General features: G+C 39.2%; 1 protein-coding gene across 1 annotated transcript in view; it reads right to left on the bottom strand.

Moving 5' to 3' along the window:
• The window catches only part of LOC111961861 (N-terminal EF-hand calcium-binding protein 1-like), a 72,093-nt gene that overhangs the window by 14,787 nt on the left and 45,412 nt on the right, over positions 1 to 11,894 (bottom strand). Inside the window, exon 5 of the mRNA XM_023984463.2 lies at positions 8,106 to 8,203. Coding sequence (XP_023840231.1) covers positions 8,106 to 8,203 — 98 coding nt within the window. The remainder of the gene's footprint in view (positions 1 to 8,105; positions 8,204 to 11,894) is intronic.

The following is an 11,894-nucleotide window of genomic DNA, read 5'->3' as shown; positions in this document are numbered from 1 at the left end:
AGGTTTTGCCAGATCTAAAACGCGGATACATGCCCCATCCATCCTCCCCTCAAATCGGTGCAGTCATCCTGTACCCTTTGCAGAAAAGCATCCCCAAAGAATGATGTTTCCACCTCCATGCTTCACGGTTGGGATGGTGTTCTTGGGGTTGTACTCATCCTTCTTCTTCCTCCAAACACGGCGAGTGGAGTTTAGACCAAAAAAGCTCTATTTTGTCTCATCAGACCACATGACCTGCCCCATTCCTCCTCTGGATCATCCAGATGGTCATTGGCAAACTTCAGACGGCCTGGACATGCGCTGGCTTGAGCAGGTGGACCTTGCGTGCGCTGCAGGATTTTAATCCATGACGGTGTAGTGTGTTACTAATGGTTTTCTTTGAGACTTGTGTCCCAGCTCTCTTCAGGTCATTGACCAGGTCCTGCCGTGTAGTTCTGGGCTGATAACACACCTTCCTCATGATCATTGATGCCCCACGAGGTGAGATCTTGCATGGAGCCCCAGACCGAGGGTGATTGACCGTCATCTTGAACTTCTCCATTTTCATAATTGCGCCAACAGTTGTTGCCTTCTCACCAAGCTGCTTGCCTATTGTCCTGTAGCCCATCCCAGCCTGTTGCATGTCTACACTTTTATCCCTGATGTCCTTATACAGCTCTCTGGTCTTGGCCATTGTGGAGAGGTTGGAGTCTGTTGATTGAGTGTGTGGACAGGTGTTTTTTATACAGGTAACGAGTTCAAACAGGTGCAGTTAATACAGGTAATGAGTGGAGAACAGGAGGGCTTCTTAAAGAAAAACTAACAGGTCTGTGAGAGCCGGAATTCTTACTGGTTGGTAGGTGATCAAATACTTATGTCATGCAATAAAATGCAAATTAATTACTTAAAAATCATACAATGTGATTTTCTGGATTTTTGTTTTAGATTCCGTCTCTCACAGTTAGAGTGTACCTATGATAAAAATTACAACCTCTACATGCTTTGTAAGTAGGAAAACCTGCAAAATCGGCAGTGTATCAAATACTTGTTCTCCCCACTGTATATAATATAATTTTTTTTACACAAAATACAGTAGTCTCTAGGTGTTGTGTGCATGACCACCATGACAAGCAAATAATAATAACCGTTTTTAATAACATGGATGTCATGGAGGGGAATTCCAATTTTGATTCCAGGAAATGATAGGAAAAGAGGTAAATATGACTGAGAAGATATTTCCAAATAGGCTATAATTTCATCAAATGATGTTAGATTTTTTCCAATTATGTTTTAATTATGTGTATTTAGGATACATTGTATGCTAGCTGTTCAACTGGAGCATGCTGGAATCCCTTCTATTTATGACCAAATACTGTAAAAATGTAATCCCACCACACGTCATTACACCACATAATGAACTGTGATGGTAAAGACAGAATGTGGTGGTGATGACTAAATGTATTAGTTAATACATTATTACTTACCTAAGGCTAGGTAGCGGAACCCCTAGCCAACATCTGCTAAAATGGCAGAGCGCGAAATTCAAAAATATTTTTTGAAATATTAACTTTCATTCATTCACAAGTGCAATAGACCAAATTAAAGCTTAACTTCTTGTTAATCTAGCCATCATGCACACCATTCGATTATGTTAGGTCAGTGCCTAGTCACAGAAAAACATACAGCTATTTTCCAGTCAAAGAGAGGAGTCACAAAAAAGCAGAAATAGAGATAAAATTAATACTAACCTTTGATGATCTTTATCAGATGCACTCATAGGACTTCATGTTACACAATACATGTATGTTTTGTTCGATAAGTTCATATTTATACCAAAAGTTTCAGTTTACATAGCGCGTTATGTTCAGTAGTGTTGTGCCTCGAAAAACAGACGGCGAATTTGCAGAGAGCCACATCAATTTACAGAAATACTCATCATAAACTTTGATACAATGTTATGCATAGGATTAAAGATATACTTCTCCTTAATGCAACCGCTGTGTCAGATTTCAAAAAAGCTTTACGGAAAAAGCACATCATGCAATAATCTGAGTACAGCACTAAGCCACAAAAAAAAAGCCATACAGATACCCGCCATGTTGTGGAGTCAGTAAAAGTCAGAAATAGCGTTAGAATATTCACTTACCTTTGATGATCTTCATCAGAATGCACTTCCAGGAATCCCTGTTCCACAATAAATGTTCATTTTGTTCGTAAAGTTCATCTTTCTTCCAAATACTCCTTTTTGTTAGCGCGTTTAGTTCACCAATCGAAATTCACAAGGCGCGGGGAAGTCCAGATGAAAGTCCAGATGAAAAGTCAAAAAAGTTATATTACAGTTCGTAGAAACATGTCAAACGATGTATTGAATCAATCTTTAGGATGTTTTTATCATAAATCTTCAATAATGTTTCAACCGGACAATTCCTTTGTCTTTAGAAATGAAAAGGAACGCAGCTCGCTCTCACGGCCGTGGGCCTGACTTAGCTCATGGCATTCTGCCAGACACCTGGTTCAAACAGCTCTTATTCGCTCCCCCTTCATAGTGAGAAGCCTGAAACAAGGTTCTAAAGACTGTTGACATCTAGTGGAAGCCTTAGGAAGTGCAATATGACTCCATAGACACTGTATATTCGAAAGGCAATGACTTGAAAAACTACAAACCTCAGAATTCCCACTTCCTGGTTGGATTTTTCTCAGGTTTTCGCCTGCCATATGATTTCTGTTATACTCACAGACATCATTCAAACAGTTTTTCTATCCAAATCTACTAATAATATGCATATCTTAGCTTCTGGGCCTGAGTGCAGGCAGTTTACTCTGGCATCCGAACGTGAAAATGCTGCCCCATCCCAAACAGGTTTTAAGACCTGAAAAGACAAACAAAAATTACCCATATGATCATGGTTATGTTGAAATGGAACACTTATTTGCAAAATAAGACCATTATATGTTTTATTATGTTAGGATGATTGAGTGATTTCGATGTCTATTTATGTGACTTACAATGGATATTACTGACTTTAAGTATTTATTTAAAATTGTTCTATAAGATGCCCCTTAAATCAACCAAGAAGAGAACAAGGACATAAACCATATATACAAAAGTATGTGGACACCCCTTCAAATTAGTGGATCAAATTAGTGGATTCGGCTATTTCAGCCACACCCGTTGCTGAAAGGTGTATAAAATTGAGCACCCAGCCATGCAATCTCTATAGACAAAACAATGGCAACGTGGCACCGTCATAGGATGCCACCTTTCCAACAAGTCCGTTCGTCAAATTTTCTGCCCTGCTAGAGCTGCCCCGGTCAACACAAGCTCACAGAACAGAACCTGCTGAAGCGCGTAGCGTTTTCATAAATCGTTCTAATTCCCACCACACGTCATTACCACCACATAATGAACTGTGATGGTAAAGACAGAATGTGGTGGTGATGACTAAATGTATTAGTTAATACATTATTACTTACCTAAGGCTAGGTAGCGGAACCCCTAGCCAACATCTGCTAAAATGGCAGAGCGCGAAATTCAAAAATATTTTTTTGAAATATTTAACTTTCATTCATTCACAAGTGCAATAGACCAAATTAAAGCTTAACTTCTTGTTAATCTAGCCATCATGCACACCATTCGATTATGTTAGGTCAGTGCCTAGTCACAGAAAAACATACAGCTATTTTCCAGTCAAAGAGAGGAGTCACAAAAAGCAGAAATAGAGATAAAATTAATAACTAACCTTTGATGATCTTTATCAGATGGCACTCATAGGACTTCATGTTACACAATACATGTATGTTTTGTTCGATAAAGTTCATATTTATATCCAAAAGTTTCAGTTTACATTAGCGCGTTATGTTCAGTAGTGTTGTGCCTCGAAAACAGACGGCGAATTTGCAGAGAGCCACATCAATTTACAGAAATACTCATCATAAACTTTGATACAAGTGTTATGCATAGAATTAAAGATATACTGCTCCTTAATGCAACCGCTGTGTCAGATTTCAAAAAAGCTTTACGGAAAAAGCACATCCTGTCTCTTATACACATCTAGATGTGTATAAGAGACAGACTAAATACATACTAGATGTGCATAAGCCATTTGATACTTTTTTTTTTACACAAAATACAGTAGTCTCTAGGTGTTGTGTCATGACCACCATGACAAGCAAATAATAATAACCGTTTTTAATAACATGGATGTCATGGAGGGGAATTCCAATTTTGATTCCAGGAAATGATAGGAAAAGAAAGGTAAATATGACTTGAGAAGATATTTCCAAATAGGCTATAATTTCATCAAATGATGTTAGATTTTTTCCAATTATGTTTTAATTATGTGTATTTAGGATACATTGTATGCTAGCTGTTCAACTGGAGCATGCTGGAATCCCTTCTATTTATGACCAAATACTGTAAAAATKTAATTCCCACCACACGTCATTACCACCACATAATGAACTGTGATGGTAAAGACAGAATGTGGTGGTGATGACTAAATGTATTAGTTAATACATTATTACTTACCTAAGGCTAGGTAGCGGAACCCCTAGCCAACATCTGCTAAAATGGCAGAGCGCGAAATTCAAAAATATTTTTTTGAAATATTTAACTTTCATTCATTCACAAGTGCAATAGACCAAATTAAAGCTTAACTTCTTGTTAATCTAGCCATCATGCACACCATTCGATTATGTTAGGTCAGTGCCTAGTCACAGAAAAACATACAGCTATTTTCCAGTCAAAGAGAGGAGTCACAAAAAGCAGAAATAGAGATAAAATTAATAACTAACCTTTGATGATCTTTATCAGATGGCACTCATAGGACTTCATGTTACACAATACATGTATGTTTTGTTCGATAAAGTTCATATTTATATCCAAAAGTTTCAGTTTACATTAGCGCGTTATGTTCAGTAGTGTTGTGCCTCGAAAACAGACGGCGAATTTGCAGAGAGCCACATCAATTTACAGAAATACTCATCATAAACTTTGATACAAGTGTTATGCATAGAATTAAAGATATACTTCTCCTTAATGCAACCGCTGTGTCAGATTTCAAAAAAGCTTTACGGAAAAAGCACATCATGCAATAATCTGAGTACAGCACTAAGCCACAAAAACAAGCCATACAGATACCCGCCATGTTGTGGAGTCAGTAAAAGTCAGAAATAGCGTTATGAATATTCACTTACCTTTGATGATCTTCATCAGAATGCACTTCCAGGAATCCCTGTTCCACAATAAATGTTCATTTTGTTCGATAAAGTTCATCTTTCTGTCCAAATACCTCCTTTTTGTTAGCGCGTTTAGTTCACCAATCGAAATTCACAAGGCGCGGGGAAGTCCAGATGAAAGTCCAGATGAAAAGTCAAAAAAGTTATATTACAGTTCGTAGAAACATGTCAAACGATGTATTGAATCAATCTTTAGGATGTTTTTATCATAAATCTTCAATAATGTTTCAACCGGACAATTCCTTTGTCTTTAGAAATGAAAAGGAACGCAGCTCGCTCTCACGGCCGTGGGCCTGACTTAGCTCATGGCATTCTGCCAGACACCTGGTTCAAACAGCTCTTATTCGCTCCCCCTTCATAGTAGAAGCCTGAAACAAGGTTCTAAAGACTGTTGACATCTAGTGGAAGCCTTAGGAAGTGCAATATGACTCCATAGACACTGTATATTCGAAAGGCAATGACTTGAAAAACTACAAACCTCAGAATTCCCACTTCCTGGTTGGATTTTTCTCAGGTTTTCGCCTGCCATATGATTTCTGTTATACTCACAGACATCATTCAAACAGTTTTTTCTATCCAAATCTACTAATAATATGCATATCTTAGCTTCTGGGCCTGAGTAGCAGGCAGTTTACTCTGGGCATCCGAACGTGAAAATGCTGCCCCCTATCCCAAACAGGTTTTAAGACCTGAAAAGACAAACAAAATTACCCATATGATCATGGTTATGTTGAAATGGAACACTTATTTGCAAAATAAGACCATTATATGTTTTATTATGTTAGGATGATTGAGTGATTTCGATGTCTATTTATGTGACTTACAATGGATATTACTGACTTTAAGTATTTATTTAAAATTGTTCTATAAGATGCCCCTTAAATCAACCAAGAAGAGAACAAGGACATAAACCATATATACAAAAGTATGTGGACACCCCTTCAAATTAGTGGATCAAATTAGTGGATTCGGCTATTTCAGCCACACCCGTTGCTGAAAGGTGTATAAAATTGAGCACCCAGCCATGCAATCTCTATAGACAAACATTGGCAACGTGGCACCGTCATAGGATGCCACCTTTCCAACAAGTCCGTTCGTCAAATTTCTGCCCTGCTAGAGCTGCCCCGGTCAACACAAGCTCACAGAACAGAACCTGCTGAAGCGCGTAGCGTGTCATAATCGTCCGTCCTACRTTGTAACACTCACTACCGAGTTCCAAACTGCCTCTGGAAGCAACATCAGCAAAATAACTGTTCGTCGGGAACTTCATGAAATGGGTTTCCATGGCCGAGCAGCCACACACAAGCATAAGATCACCATGCACAATACCAAGCGTCGGTTGGAGTGGTGTAAAGYTAGCCGCCATTGGACTCTGGAGCAGTGGAAACACGTTCTCTGGAGTGATGAATCATGCTTCACCATCTGGCAGTCCGTCAAACGAATCTGGGTTTAGTGGATGCCAGGAGAACGTTACCTGCCCCAATGCAGAGTGCCAGCTGTAAAGTTTGGTGGAGGAGGAATAATGGTCTGGGGCTGTTTTTCATGGTTTAGGCTCCTTAGTTCCAGTGAAGGGAAATCTTAATGCTACAGCATACAATGACATTCTAGATAATTCTGTGCTTCCAACTTTGTGGCAACAGTTTTGCGGAATGCCCTTTCCTGTTTCAGCATGACAATGCCCCTGTGCGATTTGGGTGGGCATTCTAGTTTGTATATTTCTTTGTTGGCCGGGTATGGTTCCCAATCAGAGGCAGATGTCTATCGTTGTCTCTGATTGGGGATCATACTTAGGCAGCCCTTTTTCCCACCTTCAGTTGTGGGATCTTGTCTTTGTATAGTTGCTGTTTAGCGCTACAGAGCCTTACGTTCGTTTATTCTTTGGTTGTTTTGTTGGTGTTCATCTTAATAAAGAAAGATGTAAGCTTACCACACTGCGCCTTGGTCTCCTAACGACGGACAAAACATCATGTGCAAATTTTATATAAAATACCTTAGGCACAATTTCTGTCATTTCCATTTCAACTAAAATAGCACATTTTATGACGTGGTGGTAATGACATTTCCCCTCGGGTATTTGGGGAAACCGATAAAAATCTTGATATTCTTAAATAGTATGGTCTCAGCCACTATTAGATATTGTTTCCAGACAGAGTGATGCAAATATTCAGATAGATAAAAAGCAGTTTCAAGAGGTTTCATTTCCCAAAACATTTAACATCCAAAAGCCCGTATTTGCAAAATCAACCATATATGTCATTATTTGTATTCTAGATACTAGCACGCATAACTCCACAGTCTACTGGGCCTGTATATTGTCTGTAAGCCTATCCTCATGGTTATTGTTGTCTTCTATCTTTCCATAGAACCACTTTTTTACTCTCTCACTTTTACTWTGAGCCATCATTACAGAGAAGTGTGTTGAACCCAATACCTGCAATAAACTTGTCTGAAGATATCTTGGTTCTTGCCAGACAGACCTGTGGTGGCTGAACCCTATCCATTGGCACCGAATAGCTCTCTACTAGTGCCCGTTCTACATGGTCCTCCCGGATCAGCCTTTCGTATTTTTTATTGGCCTTTGTACTTGTTTATGACATGAATAGCGACTGAGTATATTCTGTATCCCCAGTCAATGGACTGTGGAGCATTTACTGTTCATAATAAAAGACATGGGTATGGTAAATTCTTTAACCCACAGTCACTAAGCTGTTAAGTGGAACTCTTGCTTTCACCTGTGCAATCGTGTTAAATCAGTGATTAAGTCATTGTGCAGAGTAAAGAAGGTTACATTTTCAAAGTGTGATTGTATGACTGGATTCACTCATCTATTTGACAGTAAACCTTGAGCATGGATATGATGTCTCAGAATAGTAATCACAAAGGTGTACCTTTTTAGTTTTGTCCATAGCCTTCAAGACGGCAACATTTAGGATCTCCAGAGCAGAGAGGACATTCACATATCCCCCCAAGTGTTGAGCAAAGTAATCTGAAATTAAAGAAAAAAAGCAAACCTATTTTTAGATTTAACATCGACACCAGTTTCTTATACTATACAGTACGAATAACACATTCAGTTGAATATCTAATATTGCAATATCTTTGCCCATAATGCACACTTTGATCTAAAAAAATGTCTATGAAAAATGTCGTAACTACCTTAGACTGATCAAACAACAAAACAGAACAGTACATCCTGAGACACAAGACCGGACATTGATTAGATCAACTGTTATAATCTCTCATAAAGTTGGAAAGTAAGTAAACCGAATTGCTTAAGTGTGCGAACATTGTTCTTATACTTTATTATGGTAATGTCAAATCAATCAGGGCATTTTAACTTTCACCAATCTAAGAGTGCCCCGGATTTCCTTTGCCTATGAAGCAGTCATTGATTGACGTTCAATGCACTAACTCCAAGATAACACAGAGAAAGCACTTACAGTGATAAGAGATAGTCAACATCCCCCCCATGTCAAGCTGCTCCACTGACTGATGCTTTTCCCATTCAATAAATTATGCAGCAGGTTTATTCTCGGAAGTGAGTGTTTACAGGTTCTTGTCCTACTTCTTGGCTTTCCAGGCCATCTGCCACTAATTTTCATAAGCTGGATATCTAGATGTGTCAATAAGTTTATACCCATACTTATAATAATAGAAGGTTATAGATGATGATCAGCATGACAATGTTGATTATGAGGATAATGAAGATCAGAATGACAATGTTATGATGATTATGCTGATGACAACTTATCACAGCAATAACCCACTGGGCACAAACTGGCTGAATGGTGAAGGTCGAGAGCCGCGCGTCCTCCGAAACACAACCCGGCCAAGCCGCACTGCTTCTTGACACAATGCAAGCTGACACGGTCGCCAGGTGTACGGTGTTTCCTCCGACACATTAGTGCGGATGGCTTCCAGGTTAAGCAGGCGTTGTGTCAAGAAGCATTGCGGTTTGGCTGGGTTGTGTTTCGTAGGACGGCGGCTCTCAACCTTCGCCTCTCCCGAGTCCGCACGGGAGTTGCAGCGATGGGACAGGACTGTAATTACCAAATGGGGGAGAAAAAAAGGGTAAAAAAAATTGCAAAAAGTAATCTACTGTTGTTTTCAGGGTGAAATTTCAACCGCAGAATTGGCATCATGGTAACCAATTTTCAACATAGACAAACCTTGTGGAAATTATCTAGAATTTGTACCTTTGAAACAACGTCAGATCTTAAATGTTATATCCAAGATCAAATAATAGGCTGGGCAGCCCCTCCTACTGGAAAGTTGATCTATCTTCYGCAATCCATTTGGTCTCCCATCCAGGGTTTTAACCAAGCCCAGTTTAGCTCTGATATTTGTCACTGACTACCACGAAAGTACTATCATGAGAATGATTATTGAGAGATCTCTTAATATCTAAATAGATTCAGTGTTGCTATCGAAGTCATTCAATGATAGTATTTTGGCCTATACAGCATTTGCGGAGTCATCAACAGCTATTGTTTCAATTCAACTAATAATAAACAATACATATAGGCCTAGGGTTTCAAGCTTAAATCTTAATCTTAAAGTTAATAATGAATATGTTGGACACGTCTACATTTCAACCAAAATTAAGTTAAAGAATAGGACTGAACTATAAATAAAGTTTGACTTAATTTAGTCCTATTCTTTAAATTCGATTTTTGGTTGATATGGCGAAGTGAATCCAACATTCAAAATATACATTTGAGGACAAACTGGAATTAAATTCAGACTAAGTCAGTGGCACAAAATATACATCTACTTCAAATGTTGATATTTGGTTGCGTTGTCAACTTAACACAATGCTATATGACTTTTGTAATACTATAAATAGCCTTAATAACTTTAGGCTGTCTTCCAAACTAATGTAACAGTTTTTATTCAACCTTAAAATGAGTAACACATCCATGGCCACATTTTGAGTTGACTGCAACTATAAAATTCGTATTATGCAATCATAGAAAGCATGCATGTTCAAGGTAGCATGCAAAGGTCGCAGATCTGTGATCTTCACAATATACATATGGAACAGCATTGATCACTTGCACTATGTATAGTACTTTCGATGTAATCTCAACTACAATCTACCGTAATTTCCGGACTATAAGCCGCTACTTTTTCCCACGCTTTGAACCTCGCGGCTTATACAATGACATGGGTAATTTATGGATTTTTTTCACAAGATTCATGCCGCCAAAAAACTGAGCACCGTCACATAATGTGACGTAAATCGAGCGCGCTCAAACTTCCCATCATTCTGATTTAAGGTAGTCATTTTGTCACCCTCATCATGGTAAAGACACGGAGAAATGCATATGATGCAGCTTTCAATTTGAAGGCGATCGATCTGGCTGTTGGAAAAGGAAATAGAGCTGCTGCACGGGAGCTTGGCCTTAATGAGTCGATGATAAGACGTTGGAAACAGCAGCGTGAGGAACTGACTCAGTGCAAAAAGACATCAGAGGGAAGAAAAGCAGATGGCCCGAACTAGAAATAAATTCATTAGGCCTTAATGAATTTCACATGACTGGGCAGAGGCGTTTTTATGTTTAGCCATTAACGTAATTGTTTAAAACCTGGATGTTTTGCCATTTTATGAATCATGTCTTACCTTGTTTCAAAGTAGCCTAGCCAAAAAATCTGACCATAGAAATGTTGACGGAATTATTTTGTAAACACTTCCTCATATGCCATTGAAACCAGCGTTTATCTCATGTTCTAACAACTTTCTTTCGTTGTCCGTTAGCCAAAAGCACAATACTCATATTAGCAACCCATACTAGTTGTTACATCAGTAGTCATATTAGCAACCCATGCTAGTTGTTGCATCAGTAGTCATGTTAGCAACCCATGCTAGTTGTTGCATCAGTAGTAATATTAGCAACCCCCATGCTAGTTGGTGCGCCAATAGTCATATTAGCAACCCGTGCTAGTTGTTGCGTCAGTAGTCATATTAGCAACCCGTGCTAGTTGTTGCATCAGTAGTCATATTAGTCGATGATMAGACGTTGGAAACAGCAGCGTGAGGAACTGACTCAGTGCAAAAAGACAACAAAAGCTTTCAGAGGGAAGAAAAGCAGATGGCCCGAACTAGAAAATGAGCTTGAAGACTGGGTCAACACACAGAGAGCAGACGGCCGAGGTGTTTCAACTGTGCAGATCCGACTGAAAGCCAAAACAATCGCCACCGCAATGAAGTTTGAGGATTTTAGAGGTGGACCATCGTGGTGTCTAAGATTTATGAGACGTAAAGGCCTGTCCATCAGGGTACGGACGAGTCTGTGTCAGCAGCTCCCTCCCGACTACGAGGAAAAAGTTTCAAACTTCCGCAAATTCACTGATGCAAAGATAGCGGAGCATTCCATCGGCYCGCACGACATCATAAATATGGATGAGGTTCCTCTGACGTTTGACCTGCCTCTCACTYGGACTGTCAACAGGAAAGGCGAATCATCCGTCACGCTGAAAAGAACTGGGCATGAAAAAACGCAATGTACCGGTAGGCACCTGCGGCTTATAGACATGTGCGGCTTATTTATGTACAAAATACATATTATTTAAAAATTCAGTGGGTGCGGCTTATATTCAGGTGCGCTTAATAGTCCGGAAATTATTGTTTGTGCTTTTAGATGGTTGAAAGCATAGTGATAACACATTGGGAATTC

This window comes from Salvelinus sp. IW2-2015, linkage group LG1 (assembly GCF_002910315.2).
Source record: "Salvelinus sp. IW2-2015 linkage group LG1, ASM291031v2, whole genome shotgun sequence".
Classification (NCBI taxonomy): Eukaryota; Metazoa; Chordata; class Actinopteri; order Salmoniformes; family Salmonidae; genus Salvelinus; species Salvelinus sp. IW2-2015.
This window is presented reverse-complemented; position numbering and strand designations above follow the sequence as displayed.